At 46.0% G+C, this 19393-nt stretch overlaps 1 protein-coding gene across 5 annotated transcripts in view; it reads right to left on the bottom strand.

Annotated features, from left to right (window-relative positions):
* Positions 1-19393, bottom strand: part of APC (APC regulator of WNT signaling pathway) — a 360826-nt gene that overhangs the window by 80316 nt on the left and 261117 nt on the right. For all 5 annotated transcript variants that reach the window (XR_010248728.1, XM_063964129.1, XM_063964126.1 and 2 more), the window contains one exon: positions 3594-3677. Coding sequence is in view for 4 of the 5 variants with exons in the window: in XM_063964129.1 (XP_063820199.1) it covers positions 3594-3677 (84 nt within the window). In the remaining variant the exon portion in view is untranslated. The remainder of the gene's footprint in view (positions 1-3593; positions 3678-19393) is intronic.

Below are 19393 nucleotides of genomic sequence, written 5' to 3'. Positions count from 1 at the left end.
GAGCAAACAACTCGGAATGACCACCATGGTCTGGTGCCAGTCACTCGCACTAGAATAGGCTATGGTGATTACTGAGCAGATCCAATGCACGATGGTCTGCTTTGTAGCTGCCCAACAAAGTTTATGTGCATAGTAAAGAACAAGCAGAGAACCTGGCTGTGCACAGCAGTTCTGTCCAAACCTGCAAAGCTCGGACTACGTGTAACAGAGCCAGATCGACCTGGTCTTGGGAAGTTATTGAAGGAGGAAAAACCAGAAAGACAATTTCCTGATTTAAGTGGAAAGCCAATGCAACTTTTGTTTGCAATGTAGGAACCGTACGGGGAACCTATTCTAACGCCAGGGAAGACGAGAAAGTGTGTCTTGCAAGACAAAGCCCCCAAATCGGAAACACACTGAGCTGAGGTAATAGCCATAAAGTAGACCAGCTTCCAAGTAACAAATTGAAGATCCGCTGAATCTAAAGGCTCAAATGGAGCCTAAGAGCTGATGGGAACAAAGTGTTGGAAACCCTCTGGATTAAGAGACCACTCCCCTGGGAGAAACCAAGTTTTGCTGAGGACGTCTACTTCCCAATTGTCCACTCCTGCTGAGATAACAGGAACAAAGGTTTCTGCCTATGAAAGGATTTGGGCTGCTTCCAGCATCGCTGCTGTGCTCTTTGTGGCTCCTTTGTGATTTACATATGCCATTGCAGTGACATTGTTCGACTGTATACGAACTAGTCAGCCTGGATGGATTGGGGACCCAAAAGAGCCAGAAAGATGGCTTGGAACTTAAGCAAATTGATCAGCAGAGCAGTCTATGATGGTGACCAAAGGCCTTGGAGCAAAGGATGTAATGTCCCGTCACCCCATCCTAGGAGACTCACATCTGTGGTCACAATAACCAAATCCGGAGTGACAAAAGATCGTCTCTGGAGAGGATGATCAGAAACCAGTCACCAATGGAGAAACGGACGAGTACTTTCAGACAGAACGAGAAACTGAGACAAGAGTGATGCTGAGCATTTTTAAGAATTTACCACTGGCATCCTCTGAGTGGTGTACGGAATGGTTTCAAAGCTGGAGACCATTGTGTCAAATAACTTCATGCACAAAAAGATTGATAGACGAGGCACCCATTGTGAGCAAGTTCTGTAGGGTCAGTGCTTTGGACTCCAGCAAGAGAGGTATAGGAAACCACCCCCAGAAACTGAAGGCTCTGAGAAGGTATTAGGTGAGACTTCTCGAGATTCAGGACCCAACCGTGATCCTGAAGTAGTTGAACAATCCAATCTAGTGGATTTTTTTCCTTTTAATATGAAGCAGAGTCGGCCCTCACAAACAGATCGTCTAAACAAGTTATGACCGTGATACCTTTCTTGTGCAGCATGCCCACCATCACTGACACGATCTTGGTGAAAGCGTGCAGAGCCGTGGTAATATTGAATGGAAGGGCCTGGAATTCATAGTGATTGGATCGGAATGCAAAACCAAGGAGAGAATAATGACTGTACCAAATTGGAATGTGAAGATAAGCATCCGAGACATGCAGTGAAGTAAAACATGTGTTGGCCTCCATGCTGTGGATCACTGATCAGACAGATTCATTAGAAAATAATCTACCCACAACCTGGTGTTCAAGGTGTGAAGATACAAGATCGGCTGGAATGAGCAGCTCAGTTTCCGAACAAGGAACAAGTTGGAGTAAAACACCAGTTTCCGTTCCAGCGGAGAAACTGGAGAAATGACGCCATCCGAGAGGAGAGAATTCATAGCCTGGTCCAACGCCACCATGATCTTCGCTGTATCCCAGGTAAGAGTGGTGGTGAAAAACCGTTGTGGTGGTGGTGGACCCAGTAGGTTGATTATGTAACCTCTGGAAATGATGCCCAGCACCCAGGCATCTGAAGACGACTCCACCCAATGGTCTCTGAACTAGAGCAACCACCCTTCGACTGATGACCGCACTGGGTAGAGAGAGACCACATCAGGCACTAGGCTTCTCCAAAGCCTTGGCCCCCGAATGCCGGTTGGAACCAGATTATCTACATGACCTCTAGTGGATGCTCCACCCTGAAAGGAGGAATGAAAAGCCTGAAACGCAGACCCAGTTGTTTAGGGGCAGCCACCAGATAAAAGAGCCTTTTCCCACCAGTAGCCTGGGCAATAATAGTATCCAGTTCTGTCCCAAAAAGAACATTTTGATTCTGTATCCGCATTTCAAGTGTGGAGCTAAAGGGACCTCCGAGCAGACATCATGGAAGCCATCTGAGCATTGCTTTGGGCGGTCTCACACATGTATTCAGCTGCAGCGAAAAGCAGTTCCGCCAAATTCATCACTGTGAAGCCCCATGACAAGTTTGTAGACCTAAGTCTCCAAAGCCTGCGCCCACACAAAGGCAGACGCGGTGGTCCCTGACATCTGCGGGACATTAGTCTGTGCACAATGCCCCACAGTCCACCTGTCAATGCAGTCATTTGATATTACACTGGGCACATGTTAAAAAAACAGTCATAGTAGCTCTACCTGCTTTGACCGGTTTGCCTTTGTCAGTCATAGTCCCTACACGACCTCATTTTGTATAGCGGACGCAGGCACAACAAATTCCCAGATGCAGTAAAAAATACAGGCCACTGAGGAACTGCACAATTTCCAGAACAGCAGAGACAATAATAGTTTAAAAAAAAAAAGCCTGAGAGGCTAACAACTGCAGAGGAGAGGAGCGGAGGAGAGACTTGCACCAGCCGAAGTTCACAGTCAGCAGGGTCCAGAAGAGAGCAGGAGGTTTCACTTTACTTTACTACTAGTCCTACGCAGCAACCAAGAACTGTACCACTGCTGCAGGTATGTGTAGGAGAAAACAACAGCTCTAGGCTCCGCCTGCCCCACTCCATGGCAGCACTCTCCTTTACAAATGTTACTCAGCACACCTATGTGGCTAAGTGCATAGTATGCCCCCCAAATCAGGATGCCTAAAGACTCCAGTAATTGAGTCACCCAAGAAAACCCCAGCAACAGCACTGCTAAAAGGGTGAGGGTGTGCATCGTCCCTGGGTCTAGCTGAAGACTGGAGAGCTGCAGGGGTCCGTGCCACTCATTGTGTCCCCCCTTTTCCCAAGCTGCAACCAGGCAAGCTGAACACAACTCCCTAAAATGTGCCTAGGTCAGAAGCACTTAAACAACATCTGCATTATGTGGTTTAAGGCGAAGATGCTTCATTTTAAAGCTACCGTTTAGTTTAAGTGCCAACTCCAGCCCCAACCTGCAATCCCCTTGTCCAGTGTCCCCCAAGTCTTGTTGTCAGAGAAAGTAGTAATTACTGGAGAAGCAAACATATCACAAAAAGACACATTCATTGTTAAAATGCAAACCACTTTCAGCAAGGAAATAGGTAAAAAAAATAAAAAAAAATAAACAATCTTTTTTGTCGCTTTAAACACGGAACTGTAAATGTCAAATGGAAATATCACATTTTTCAGAGTCTGCACTGACAAAAATGTAATTGTTGGTAATGTACAGTATGCTGACTTTTGTAAATGCAGAACTGGTATTGTAATGGAATGAATGCTGAAAAAATAAACGAATGGGACAAAATAAACTTCACTTACCTCAGATTCTGCAGTTTGGGATTGCATGCCCTGTCTGATCCGAAACAAGTCCTTTTCTATTTGCTGAATTCTTGCCACTCTCAGCTGAAGAACAAATATTATATAGTCAGCCAAATTTCTTCTCATCATAGTCATATCATGTAATTATAGTTGTCCACAAATCTGATGGTTTACGTACAGTACATCTCCAATGTTGTGAGACTTGCACCCGCGCAGGATCTGTACTGTACGTGCAGATCTGTGTTTGCAATGAGTCGCTATGCCCCTAAAGCTGTGTGGGGGCGGGGAAGGCGGTGATGGGCGGTGTTTACACAAAACAAGGGGGTGGCGTGCCAAGGCTTCACCGATCCTGGAAGTGTGAAGTACCCTACAAGTTACTCAGGTTATGGATGTTCGGGCAGATGATGCTATGTATAAGCGGTTGCCATCTTTACCATAAACATAACTAACAACTGCAATTTAAGTACACAGTATATATAACTGTAAATAAATGTCATCAATACTTCAGTATTAATAGCACAACATTGCTGTGATCATTCTGCATAACACTTCTGCTTCAGCTTTATTTAAAAACACTTAACATGGGTAAAAACAAAAAATACAGAAATTTGATTTTCTGCATGCTCAGATATGTTTTTTACTTTAAGCCAAAGGAATAAAGCTATCATTAGAAACATAGGGGGAGATTCAAATGTTTGAAAGGTCAGTTGGGTGTCTGTTTTTTCCTATCTAATAGACAGGAAAAAACAGACACCCAACAGACTTTTCAAACATTTGAATTCCACCCATAGAATTTGACGACAGATAAGAACCGCTTGGCCCATCTACTACTTTTTTTTATCTTTTAGGCCAGTGGTTCCCAAACATTTTTGAATCACGGCGCCGTAGAGAATCAGAATTGTTTCCACAGCACCCCTAGGCCAAAGGTTTCTCATCGAGAAATTCAGAAAGAAATATTAAATTAAGTAAACTGTGTTTATATGTGATCCTTAGGTTCAGTTATGTGGTGAAAGAAGATTTGCTTCTGTTTGTCCACATATTTTATGAGTCAGCCATCAGCACTGGTTCTGCCTATTATATAGACCATAATTAATTTGGATTGGTCCAGGACCACCAACCCAGGGCGGTATCCGTTCAGATGGCTGTGAGGATTCTGGCTGAAACACCAGTGACTACGTGTTCATTGAGGACTAAGCTGTGTGCGGTGGTGCCAGGCTCCTCAGCCCGGGACCAATGATCAGCTATTATTAGCTAAGCCCACCGCCCCTCCTCATTTTGGTGATTTTATCAATTTCTCCTAGCACCAGTCACTTTAATTGTGAGTGAGACTGTATTGTGGTTAAAAGCCTACATTTCTCTCAGCACTAGTCACTTTAAGTGTCTTTATCAGTTCATTGTATGTATGTATGTATGTGTGTATATATATATATATATATATATATATATATATATAGTCATGTTTGAGTGTAATAAAGTGTATCCATTTATGCCTTAAACACAAGTCGGTTTGGTATTTCAGACTGTGGTTTAATCAAATGGCTCATTGGTAACAGCAATCACTTTCATTTATGGCACATGTCACTTTGACAATAGACACTGCGGTCGGCAGTGTACAGCACCATGTCACTTTATCTATTCCCATGATGAAGATAGTCGAAACAGCTGTCGGAATGATAAGTACTCATTGATTTATTCATGTTGCTACCATCATGTGTGCTATATGCTTGTTGCCTTTTTTAATGAATTTTCTGGACAAGTAAAACTTCCTTTTTCGCATCTAAGCTGTGTGCTGGTACTTCTGGGTTCAATCACCTGCGTGGTTATTCTTGGATTCTTTCTATATATAAATATATATATAGTCATGTTTGAGTGTAATAAAGTGTATCCATTTATGCCTTAAACACAAGTCGGTTTGGTATTTCAGACTGTGGTTTAATCAAATGGCTCATTGGTAACAGCAATCACTTTCATTTTATTAGCATACATCTTGTGAACCCAGTGCCAGTGTTTTTTTCACTATGTTGTTTTTGTGGTTAATTAAGGGATTGTGTTTGTCCCCTCTTGTGGAAAAACGGCTGCTTGGCCAATTTTATTGCGCAGATCAGGTTTGGGTCTCTTTTTTCTATGTCCGTTCAGATGGTCGACAATGTTAAGGTCGACACTCATTAGGTCGAGCACTAATTGTCGACATTGACATGGTCGACACATGAAAATGGTCGACATGAGTTTTCATTTTTTTGGGAACTTTTTCATACTTTACAATCCACATGGACTACGATTGGGAACGGTAACCTGCCCGAAGTATGGCGAGCCATGTGAGGGGACGCGTTGAACTAATTGGGGTCCCCATCACTTTTTACGCAGAAAATTACACCCCAAAAAAAAAGTTAAAAAAATATCATGTCGACCTTACACGTGTCGACCATTTTCATGTGTAGACCATTTGTCCATGTCGACCAATAGTGGTCGACCTAATGAGTGTCGACCATTCATACGGGAACCCCCAGGGCACCCCCTGCAAGTGTGCCAAGGCACACAGTTAGGCAATCTCAACCCTTTTTGAACCTTAGTTCTTTGTAAGGATATTCATATGCCTATCCCAAGCATGTTTAAAATTGCTGTACTGTCTTAGCACACGGAGCGATTTTGAATGAGCGATTTCCCTTGAACTGGCAGTAGGAGATTTTGACTAAATGTGCAAGCGATTTTGACTAACTCATTTAAATAGGTGGATGTTTTCACTTTTCCAGTGACAGTCGAAATTGACTTGCCTTTCATAATGATAGTGACCTGGCGGGAACGCACATCGCTATCGCTAGCTGTGTACACACAGAGCGATATGCACTAACTTTCTTAGCGATTTTGACAATATAGTAAACATTGCTGATCCATATCGCTCCGTACACACCTTTAGTCTCTACCACCTCTGATGGGAGGCTATTTCACTTATCCACTACCCTTTCTGTGAAGGAATTTCTTCTGACCTTTTCCCTGAACCTACCTCCCTCCATTATTAGTGTATGTCACAGGTTGTCAAACTCGGTCCTCAGGACCCCACACGGTTTATGTTTTGCAGGTCACCTGTAGATTTTTCAAATGTGACAGTTGGAAATACACAGTGCACCTGTTGGGTGACATGGAAAACGTGTACCGTGTGGGGTCCAGAGGACTGAGTTTGAAAACCACTGGTGTATGTCCTCGAGTTCTAATACTTCTCTAAGTTTTGTGATATATGCCATGCACCATTTTAGTTGCCTTCATTGTACGATCTCTAATGTAGTTATGTCCTTCTGAAGATATAGTCTCTAGAACTGGACATCCCAGATGAGGCCTAACCAATGACCTATGCAGTGGCATTATAACTTTTTTTTTTCTGCTGCTGATTCCTCTCCCTATACAACCAAGCATCTGACTAGCCTTTCTCATTGCTTTGTTACAATGCTTACCTGCCTTTAAGTCACTTGAAATAGTGACACCTAAATCCCTTTTCTCTTACGTCCTAGAGCAGGCATGTCCAAACTGCGGCCCTCCAGCTGTTGAGAAACTACACATCCCAGCATGCCCTGACACAGCTTTAGCATTCTCTGACAGCAAAACTGTGTCAGGGCATGCTGGGATATGTAGTTTCACAACAGCTGGAGGGCCGCAGTTTGGACATGCCTGTCCTAGAGGATGCTGGGGACTCCGTAAGGACCATGGGATAGACGGGCTCCGCAGGAGACATAGGCACTAAGAAAGAACTTTAGGTATGGGTGTGCACTGGCTCCTCCCTCTATGCCCCTCTTCCAGACCTCAGTTTATTTCTGTGCCCAGAGGAGACTGGGTGCTTTACAGGGAGCTCTCCTGAGTTTTCCTGAAAAGAAAGTATTTGTTAGGTTTTTTTATTTTCAGGGAGCCTGCTGGCAACAGACTCCCTGCAGCGAGGGACTGAGGGGAGAGAAACAGACCTACTTTAATGTTAGGCTCTGTTTCTTAGGCTACTGGACACCATTAGCTCCAGAGGGGACGGAACGCAGGTCTCACCCCGCAGTTCGTCCCAGAGCCGCGCCGCCGTCCTCCTTGCAGAGCCGGAAGACAGAAGCCGGGTGAGTATGTGAAGAATGAAGACTTCAAAGGCGGTAGTAGACTTCAGATCTTCACTGAGGTAACGCACAGCGGTAGTGCTGTGCGCCATTGCTCCCACACAGCACACACAAACGGCAGTCACTGTAGGGGTGCAGGGCGCAGGGGGGGCGCCCTGGGTAGCAATATGGACCTCCAAAGGTGGCAATAAACTTATATACAGGCTGGGCACTGTATATAAGAGAGATCCCCTGCCATAATTTGAATTTTTAAGCGGGACCGAAGCCCGCCGCTGAGGGGGCGGAGTTTGTTCCTCAGCACTCACCAGCGCCATTTTCTCCACAGCACACCGCTGAGAGGAAGCTCCCCGGACTCTCCCCTGCTTACACGGTGAAAGATGGTTTTAAATAAGGGGGGGGAGGGCGGCGCACATAATTTGGCGCAAATAGATAATTACAGCGCTACCTGGGTAAACATATAGTGTGTTTTTTCCTGGGTCATTAGCACTGGGTGTGTGCTGGCATACTCTCTCTCCGTCTCTCCAAAGGGCCTTTGTGGGGGAACTGTCTTTAGATAAGAGGTTTCCCTGAGTGTGGTGTGTGTCGGTACGCGTGTGTCGGCATGTCTGAGGTAGAAGGCTTTCCTAGTGAGGAGGAGGAGCAAATGAATGTGGTGTCTCCGTCGGCAACGCCGACACCTGACTGGGTGGATATGTGGAATGTTTTAAGTGCTAATGTAAATTTATTGCACAAAAGGTTGGACAAAGCTGAGTCCAGGAATTATGCAGAGAGTCAGGCCCTGCCTGCCCCTATGTCGCAGGAACCCTCAGGGTCTCAAAAGCGCCCACTATCCCAAATAGTAGACAGTAATACCGACACGGATTCTGACTCCAGTGTCGACTACGATGATGCAAAGTTACAGCCAAAATTGGCTAAAAGTATTCAATATATGATTATTGCAATAAAGGATGTTTTGCATATCACAGAGGAACCCCCTGTCCCTGACACGAGGGTACACATGTATAGGGAAAAGAAACCGGAGGTAACCTTTACTCCTTCTCATGAGCTAAACGAGTTATTTGAAAGGCGTGGGAATCTCCACACAAGAAATGGCGTATCCTTTCCCGACTAAGGACAGGATACGGTGGGAATCCTCCCCGAGGGTAGACAAAGCGTTGACACGCTTATCCAAAAAGGTAGTACTACCATCCCAAGATACGGCTACCCTCAGGGATCCTGCTGATCGCAAGCAGGAGGCTACATTAAAGTCCATTTACACCCACTCTGGTACCTTACTCAGACCGGCGATAGCGTCGGCTTGGGTTTGTAGCGCTGTAGCAGCGTGGACAGATACCTTATCTGCGGAATTGGATACCCTGGATAAAAATACCATTTTATTAACCCTGGGTCATATTAAAGCTGCTGCCTTATATATGAGGGATGCTTAAAGAGACATTGGCCTACTGGGTTCTAGAGTCAACGCTATGTCGATTTCTGCTAGACGAGTCCTATGGACCCGGCAATGGACAGGTGATGCCGACTCAAAGAGGCATATGGAGGTTTACCTTACAGGGGTGAGGAATTTTTGGGGGAAGGTCTCTCGGACCAGGTCTCCACTGCTACGGCAGGTAAATCAAATTTTTTGCCTTATATTCCCTCACAGCCTAAAAAAGCGCCACATTATCAGATGCAGTCCTTTCGGTCACATAAAAACAAGAGAGCACGAGGATCGTCCTTTCTTGCCAGAGGTAAGGGCAGAGGGAAAAAGCTGCCATCCACAGCTAGTTTCCAGGAGCAGAAGTCCTCCCCGACCCCTACAAAATCCACCACATGACGCTGGGGCTCCGCTGAGGGAGTCCGCCCCAGTGGGGGCACGTCTTCGACTTTTCAGCCACATCTGGGTTCACTCACAGGTGGATCCCTGGGCAATAGAGATTGTTTCCCAGGGTTACAAGCTGGAATTCGAAGAGGTGCCTCCTCGCCGGTTTTTCAAATCGGCCTTACCAGCTACTCCCCCAGAAAGGGAGATAGTCTTAAATGCAATTCAAAAATTGTGTCTTCAACAGGTGGTGATCAAAGTTCCCCTGCTTCAACAAGGGAGGGGGTATTACTCAACCCTATTTGTAGTCCCGAAACCGGACGGTTCGGTCAGACCCATTTTAAATTTAAAATCCTTGAACCTATACTTGAAAAGGTTCAAGTTCAAGATGGAATCGCTCAGAGCAGTCATCGCCAGCCTAGAAGGGGGGGATTTTATGGTGTCCCTGGACATAAAGGATGCATACCTTCATGTTCCCATATATCCACCTCATCAGGCGTACCTGAGATTTGCGGTACAGGATTGTCATTACCAATTTCAGACGTTGCCGTTTGGGCTTTCCACGGCCCCGAGGATTTTCACCTAGGTAATGGCGGAAATGATGATGCTCCTGCGCAAGCAGGGGGTCACAATTATCCCATACTTGGACGATCTCCTAATAAAAGCGAGATCACGAGAGCAGTTGTTGAACAGCGTGTCACTTTCACTGGAGGTGTTACAGCAACACGGCTGGATTCTCAATATCCCGAAGTCACAATTACAGTATTTGCTGGCGTATAAGACTACTTTTTTGCCCTGAAAAACATGCCTCCAAGTAGGGGGGTCGTCTTATACGCCGGGTGCACTTCAGTTGGGATAGACATAGCTGCCATAGTGGCCTTCCGATACTCGCCCGGTGCCCATAGTGGCCTCCCGATGCCCGCCCACCTCATTCTACTCACCATCCAGTATCGCGCGATATCCAGTGCGGCCGCGGCGGGTCACTAGTGCCAATTACAGGGAGATGCAGGGACTGGCCGGAGGCGCTGCAGTCGCGTTGTGGCCGTACAATGGTGACAATGACAGGTACTGTAATGGCACTAATACTAATGGCACTCATGTGAAACCGGTAACACTAAATGCACACAGGGGTATACTTTTATACATTTTACAACTTTCTCCTCGCCCCCTCCCCCCTTCTTATGCATACCTTGATAAATACTCCCTATCCAAATCTCTTATCAGGTCATAATATACAGTATGTCACAAATCTGATGTTCTTTTACGTTTTATTTGGTGTGTGGAAGGTGGTAGTCTTATACGGCGAGTATATAACAAACTCTATATTTTGAGTGGAAATGTTGGGGGTCGTCTTATACGCCCAGTCGTCTTATACGCCGGCAAATACGGTAGTTCCTACGACCCGTTTGACATTCTTAGGCATGATTCTGGATACGGACCAGAAAAGGGTTAATCTTCCGATAGAAAAGGCCCAGGAACTCATGACTCTGGTCAGGGACCTATTGAGGCCAAAACAGGTGTCGGTGCATCACTGCACTCGAGTCCTGGGAAAGATGGTGGCATCTTACGAGGCCATTTCTTTCGGCAGGTTCCATGCGAGGACCTTCAAATGGGACCTACTGGACAAGTGGTCCGGGTCACATCTACAGATTCATCAGTTCATCACCCTGTCCCCCAGGGCCAGGGTATCTCTCCTGTGGTGGCTGCAGAGTGCTCACCTTCTGGAGGGTCGCAGATTCGGCATTCAGGACTGGGTTCTGGTGACCACGGACGCGAGCCTCCGAGGTTGGGGAGCAGTCACACAGGGAAGACACTTCCAAGGTCTTTGGTCAAGTCAAGAGACTTGTCTCCACATCAACGTCCTGGAACTAAGGGCCATATACAACGCCCTTCGTCAAGCAGAGACATTGCTTCGCGACCTACCGGTTCTGATCCAGTCAGACAACATCACAGCAGTAGCTCATGTAAACCGCCAAGGTGGCACAAGGAGCAGAGTGGCTATGGCGGAAGCCACCAGGATTCTTCGCTGGGCGGAAAATCATGTAGGCGCACTGTCAGCAGTATTCATTCCGGGGGTGGACAACTGGGAAGCAGACTTCCTCAGCAGACCCGATCTACATCCAGGAGAGTGGGGACTTACTCAGGAAGTCTTCGCACACATTCCAAGTCAGTGGGGCCTGCCCCAGATAGACATGATGGCGTCCCGCCTAAACAAAAAACTACAGAAGTATTGCGCCAGGTCAAGAGACCCTCAGGCGGTGGCAGTGGACGCCCTAGTGACACCTTGGGTGTTCCAGTCGGTCTATGTGTTTCCTCCTCTTCCTCTCATCCCCAAGGTGTTGAGAATAATAAGAAAAAGAGGAGTACAGACAATTCTCATTGTTCCAGATTGGCCACGAAGGGCCTGGTGTCCGGATCTGCGGGAAATGCTCACGGAAGATCCGTGGCCTCTTCCTCTAAGACAGGACATGCTACAACAGGGGCCCTGTCTGTTCCAAGACTTACCGCGGCTGCGTTTGACGGCATGGCGGTTGAACGCCGGATCCTAGTGGAAAAGGGCATTCCGGATTAGGTCATTCCTACTCTGATAAAGGCTAGGAAGGACGTGACAGCAAAACATGATCACCGTATATGGCGAAAGTATGTTTCTTGGTGTGAGGCCAGGAAAGCTTCTACGGAGGAATTCCATCTGGGCCGTTTTCTTCACTTCCTACAAACTGGAGTGAATTTGGGCCTAAAATTAGTCTCCATTAAGGTTCAGATTTCGGCCCTATCCATTTTCTTTCAGAAAGAATTAGCTTCTCTCCCAGAAGAACACACTTTTGTGAAGGGAGTGCTGCATATTCAGCCTCCTTTTGTACCTCCGGTGGCGCCTTGGGACCTTAACGTGGTGTTGAGTTTCCTTATGTCGCACTGGTTTGAACCACTTCAAACAGTGGAATTAAAATATCTCACTTGGAAAGTGGTCATGTTGTTAGCCTTGGCTTCGGCTAGGCGAGTGTCGGAATTGGCGGCTTTGTCTCATAAAAGCCCCTATCTGGTTTTCCATATGGATAGAGCGGAATTGCGGACCCGTCCTCAATTCTTGCCTAAGGTGGTTTCCTCTTATCATATGAACCAACCTATTGTCGTGCCTGTGGCTACGCGAGACTTGGAGGATTCCGAGTCCCTTGATGTGGTCAGGGCTTTGAAAATTTACGTAGCCAGAACGGCTAGGGTCAGGAAAACAGAGGCGCTGTTTGTCCTGTATGCAGCCAACAAGGTTGGCGCTCCTGCTTCAAAGCAGACTATCGCTCGCTGGATCTGTAACACGAATCAGCAGGCTCATTCAACGGCTGGATTGCCGTTACCAAGATCGGTTAAGGCCCATTCCACTGGGAAGGTGGGCTCTTCTTGGGCGGCTGTCCGAGGAGTCTCCGCGTTGCAATTGTGCCGAGCTGCTACTTGGTCGGGTTCAAACACCTTTGCAAAGTTCTACAAGTTTGATACCCTGGCTGAGGAGGATCTCGTTTGCTCAGTCAGTGCTGCAAAGTCATCCGCACTCTTCCGCCCGTTTGGGAGCTTTGGTATAATCCCCATGGTCCTTACGGAGTCCCCAGCATCCTCTAGGACGTAAGAGAAAATAAGATTTTAAACCTACCGGTGAATCTTTTTCTCCTAGTCCGTAGAGGATGCTGGGCGCCCATCCCAAGTGCGGACTACTTCTGCAAGACTTGTATATAGTTTTTGCTTACATAAGGGTTATGTTACAGTTTTCATCAGTCTCAGTCTGAAGCTGTGTTGTTTCATACTGTTAACTGGTTCGTATATACCCTAGTTATACGGTGTGAATGGTGTGGGCTGGTATGAATCTTGCCCTTAGATTAACAAATCCTTTCCTCGTACTGTCCGTCTCCTCTAGGCACAGTTTCTCTAACGGAGGTCTGGAGGAGGGGCATAGAGGGAGGAGCCAGTGCACACCCATACCTAAAGTTCTTTCTTAGTGCCCATGTCTCCTGCGGAGCCCATCTATCCCATGGTCCTTACGGAGTCCCCAGCATCCTCTACGGGCTAGGAGAAAAAGATTTACCGGTAGGTTTAAAATATCTTATTTTTCCTCAGTAGTTTCCATTACATTACCCTTGATACTATATTAAGCCTCTAGGTTTTTGAGACCCAAGTGCATGATTTTGCATTTTTTTAGCATTAAACTGTAGTTGCCACGCTCTTGACAGTTTCTCAAGTCTTCACGAGCGATGGGTAGCTCGACACCGCTTCTTAAGTATCTTGCGGCGGGTGCATATTAATATTGTGCTGGCCGCCATAGCTTGCGCGCCGGCTCCTTATTGGCTGGCGGTCCACACCATAATTCAAATGGCCATGCGGCCGGAGACGTCAGCAATGCAGGTACTTCAGACGGAGCAGGAGACACGCTGTGATAGTGGGCTCTCCTCCCCTCAGGCACAGCGATGGCAAAAATTTTGAGCACTACCGTTGTATCTGTCACTAATGGGGGAATTACATGCATCTGGCACCGCTGGGGGGGCATTACTTGTGTATCTGGCACCGCTGGGGGGCATTACTTGTGTATCTGGCACCGCTGGGGGGCATTACTTGTGTATCTGGCACCGCTGGGGGGCATTACTTGTGTATCTGGCACCGCTGGGGGGCATTACTTGTGTATCTGGCACCGCTGGGGGGCATTACTTGTGTATCTGGCACCGCTGGGGGGCATTACTTGTGTATCTGGCACTGTTGGGGGGGGGGGGGGCGCATTATTTGTGTATCTGGCACTGTTGGGGGGGGGGGGCATTGTTTGTGTATCTTGCACTGTTGGGGGGGCATTACTTGAGTATCCGGCACTACGCATGGGGGTATTACTTGTGTATCTGGCACTACGCAGGGGGGTATTACTGTTGCAAGGCCACAACCGCTTTTGTGAGTCCACACCCACTCTCACAGGGATGCGTGCACATTGGGGGGAGGGGGTAGCTGTTCCAGAGGTTTTATTTCCAAAAGTAGCTCACACCCCAATTAAGGTTGGAGACCACTGACCTAGATCATCAATATTTTGTTTTACCTTTCCTGGTGTGTTGACCCTGTTGCATATATTTGTGTCATCTGCAGAAAGGCATACTTTCCCTTCAATATCATTTGCAATGTCACCAACAAAGACATTAAAGAGCACTGGTCAAAGTACAGATCCCTGGGTAACTCCACTGGTAACATTTCCCTCCACTGAATGCACTCCAGATACTACAACTGTTTCCTGTACTGCAACCAGGTTCTTATTAATTTCATTGTTTTATAATCCAATTCCACACTCTCGAGTTTATTTAGCAGTCTGCGATGTGGGATAGTGTCAAATGCCTTACTAAAGTCTAGATATGCTGCATCTATGGCCCCCCTTTGATCTATTATTTTGGTCACGGAGTAAAAAAAAAAAAAAGTCAGTAAGATTTGTTTGGCATTTTCTCCTCAGCTTCTGCAAGTCACTTTCTTAGCCTCCATGCAGTCTGGCAAGAAACACCTCTTTGTCGTTATTATTTTGAGTCTGTTTCTATTTCCTAAAGGCCATCTTTTTTGCTTTCACAATAGTTGATACCTCTTTTGTAAGCCACACTGGCTTCCTTTTCCTGGTGCTTTTTTAACCCTTTTGATACAAAGGTCTGTTGCCTTTAGTATCATACTTTTTAGTTTTTCCCACCTCTCCTGCACTCCTTTCAAGTTCCTCCAATCCGCCAATGAATCGCTTAAACTTCTCCCCATTTTTGCAAAGCCAGCCTTCCTAAAATTCAACACCTTTGTTTTTGGGTGACCCAAGTTGAACACTGTCTTTATACTAAACCATACTGCTCGATGATCACTGGATCTTAGGTTCTTACCCAACTATATGTCTGATATCCTACATGGCTGTGTTCAAATAATATGAGCTGAAGTGACAAATCAGACACCCTTCTTACACAGTATTATCATAAAATGGACAGAAGTTGCCAAGCACATCTTTGAAGCACTAATTTTTGGTCTTTTCATTTACGTTTTAATTAGAGTAGTATGAAATAGAAATGCTCTCTGTGTTTTGTGCACTTAATTGTTCATGGCAAAATATTGAAAACTGTATAAACCGACGTGATACAGATGTTCCAACACTTTGCCAACAGAAGATTTGCTCTTGAAACAGAGCTTTTAGGAAAATTATTTAGAAGTTATTTTTCGAATACAGATTGAGCCTCCCTTATCTTCGCAGTTTCTCCGCCTAAACGGAGGTTTAGTCACAGCTAGGCGATAGCTTAGGTTGCAGAGTTTATGCACGGTCAGGCGCGTTGAGGCACGACTACATACTCAGCATGCAATACGCATCTCCACCACTGGGTGGCTAATGTTCCACTAATCCAGTACTTTAGTGACGACTGTAATGTTAATGTACTGTATACTGTACACACAGACCAATGGTCAGACGGAGAGTTAATAAAAAAAAATTAGTTTATATAGACGCAAACGAACGTGTTAAAACACTTAACCATTGCAGTGTTACTGTATGTGAGCATCCAAGTCCCGTAGACAAAGCAATATATTAAAATAATGTAAACAGACGCAACCAATGTGTTAAAGCAATAATGTAGTTCATTGACGTTAAAGTATGCACAGTATACTATATGTTTTTAACAATACGAGCGTCCAAGTCCCGTAATGGCATAAACAAACACCAATGGGAAGGGATCACTGCTTACAGTACATTTACACATGAGCTTGTTTATCTATCATGAGGCGTCGTGCCCTAGTGGTGAAGTGTGTCGCTTGCCATGCTAAGAGTCCTGGGTTCGATTCCAAAGTGCGAGTGCATGTTAATTTTTTCCTGACCCTTTATTATTTTTTTTTTTTTATTTAAGCCCTCAGCTATGGAGAGAGCGACGACACCGGTTTTGCAAGAATCAGGGCAATGCTGAAGAAGCGTCTCAATTCCCGTGTTATATTACACAGGAACAATAGGGATAAGCGAGCTCTATGCTCATTACGATACACAAGACTCAATCGCATAGCAAGTTAACAAAGTGGCTGCCGCCCGTGACCCTGCACCTCTTGGAAGCCCCCAGCTATAGAGACAGCGACGGCATCAGGTTTGCAAGAGTCAGGGCAAAGCTGAAGGAGCGTCTCAATACCCTAGCAAAAATACACAGCGGCAATGAGGTCCCGTAGAATGAGCAATTAATATAGTGTATACAGACGCAAAACATCATGTTTAAGCTACAGTTTGGTCCATTGAAGTTAGGGATACAGTACAGTATTGTATGTGAGCGGCCAAGTCCCATCTGCACAAATAATTAATTCACCCCAAAAAAATTTACTAAAAAATAAATCAATTATAATAATAAAACAGTGACGAGTACTGTATACTGTACACACAGACTAATGGTCAGAGAGTCAATAAAAAAACAAAAAACTTTATACAGACGCAAACGAACGTGTGAAAACACTTGACCATTGCAGTGTTACTGCATGTAAGCATATAAGTCCCGTAGACAATAGATTAAAAATTAAAATATGCTTAGAGTCCCGGGTTCGATTCCCAAAGTGCATGTTTTTATTTTTTCTGAAACTTTATTAAAAAAAAAAAAAGTATCTATTGAAATGTAGCTTTACATTCAATAGAAGTGTGCACACAAGTTTTACATAAATCAGGGTAAATCTGCAGGAAAGTCTCATTCCGCTATCTAAAATACACAGCGGCAATGAGGTCCCGTAGACATATCAATAAATATAGTGTTTCCTGATGCAACTAGCTGTTCGAGCAACACAGTACTGTACTGTAGTTCATCAACGTTAGAGAATCCGTGTTGTACTGTATGAGAGGGGATCACTGCTACCATTTACACAAGAGATCGCGTCTCTATCAAAGTGACTGCAGTTCTCTATCTGGTCATCATTTACATACAGTACTGTGTTGTACATTTATTGTAACCTGACATCCCTCCCCATCTATGAAATGAGCAGGCTCCCGGGGGAAAGGGGATGGTGGAAGGCGGTGGTTAAAATAAGATTTTACTTACCGATAAATCTATTTCTCGTAGTCCGTAGTGGATGCTGGGACTCCGTCAGGACCATGGGGAATAGCGGCTCCGCAGGAGACAGGGCACAAAATTTAAAAGTTTGACCACTAGGTGGTGTGTACTGGCTCCTCCCCCTATGACCCTCCTCCAAGCCTCAGTTAGGATACTGTGCCCGGACGAGCGTACACAATAAGGAAGGATTTTGAATCCCGGGTAAGACTCATACCAGCCACACCAATCACACCGTACAACTTGTGATCTGAACCCAGTTAACAGTATGACAAACGTAGGAGCCTCTGAACAGACGGCTCACAACAATAACAACCCGATTTTTTTGTAACAATAACTATGTACAAGTATTGCAGACAATCCGCACTTGGGATGGGCGCCCAGCATCCACTACGGACTACGAGAAATAGATTTATCGGTAAGTAAAATCTTATTTTCTCTGACGTCCTAGTGGATGCTGGGACTCCGTCAGGACCATGGGGATTATACCAAAGCTCCCAAACGGGCGGGAGAGTGCGGATGACTCTGCAGCACCGAATGAGAGAACTCCAGGTCCTCCTTAGCCAGGGTATCAAATTTGTAGAATTTTACAAACGTGTTCTCCCCTGACCACGTAGCTGCTCGGCAGAGTTGTAATGCCGAGACCCCTCGGGCAGCCGCCCAAGATGAGCCCACCTTCCTTGTGGAATGGGCCTTGACAGATTTAGGCTGTGGCAGGCCTGCCACAGAATGTGCAAGTTGAATTGTGCTACAAATCCAACGAGCAATCGTCTGCTTAGAAGCAGGAGCACCCAGCTTGTTGGGTGCATACAGTATAAACAGCGAGTCAGATTTTCTGACTCCAGCCGTCCTTGAAATATATATTTTCAATGCTCTGACAACGTCCAGCAACTTGGAATCCTCCAAATCGCTAGTAGCCGCAGGCACCACAATAGGCTGGTTCAGGTGAAACGCTGAAACCACCTTAGGCAGAAAGTGAGGACGCGTCCGCAGTTCTGCCCTGTCCGAATGGAAAATCAGATATGGGCTTTTATACGATAAAGCCGCCAATTCTGACACTCTCCTGGCTGAAGCCAGGGCCAGTAGCATGGTTACTTTCCATGTAAGATATTTCAAATCCACCGATTTGAGTGGCTCAAACCAATGGGATTTGAGAAAATCCAAAACTACATTAAGATCCCACGGTGCCACTGGGGGCACAACCGGGGGCTGTATATGTAGTACTCCTTTTACAAAAGTCTGGACTTCAGGAACTGAAGCCAATTCTTTCTGGAAGAAAATCGACAGGGCCGAAATTTGAACCTTAATGGACCCTAATTTGAGGCCCATAGACAATCCTGTTTGCAGGAAATGTAGGAATCGACCCAGTTGAAATTCCTCCGTCGGGGCCTTCCTGGCCTCACACCACGCAACATATTTTCTCCAAATGCGGTGATAATGTTGTGCAGTCACCTCCTTCCTGGCTTTTACCAGGGTAGGGATGACCTCTTCCGGAATGCCTTTTTCCCTTAGGATTCGGCGTTCAACCGCCATGCCGTCAAACGCAGCCGCGGTAAGTCTTGGAATAGACACGGTCCCTGCTGAAGCAGGTCCCGTCTTAGAGGTAGAGGCCACGGATCTTCCGTGAGCATCTCCTGAAGTTCCGGGTACCAAGTTCTTCTTGGCCAATCCGGAGCCACGAGTATCGTTCTTACTCCCCTTTGCCGTATAATTCTCAGTAGTTTTGGTATGAGAGGCAGAGGAGGAAACACATACACTGACTGGTACACCCATGGTGTTACCAGAGCGTCTACAGCTATTGCCTGAGGGTCTCTTGACCTGGCGCAATACCTGTCCAGTTTTTTGTTGAGGCGGGACGCCATCATGTCCACCATTGGTCTTTCC

Source organism: Pseudophryne corroboree, chromosome 1 (genome assembly GCF_028390025.1).
Source record: "Pseudophryne corroboree isolate aPseCor3 chromosome 1, aPseCor3.hap2, whole genome shotgun sequence".
NCBI lineage: Eukaryota > Metazoa > Chordata > Amphibia > Anura > Myobatrachidae > Pseudophryne > Pseudophryne corroboree.
The sequence above is the reverse complement of the archived record's forward strand: the minus strand, read 5'-3'. Positions and strand labels throughout refer to the sequence as shown.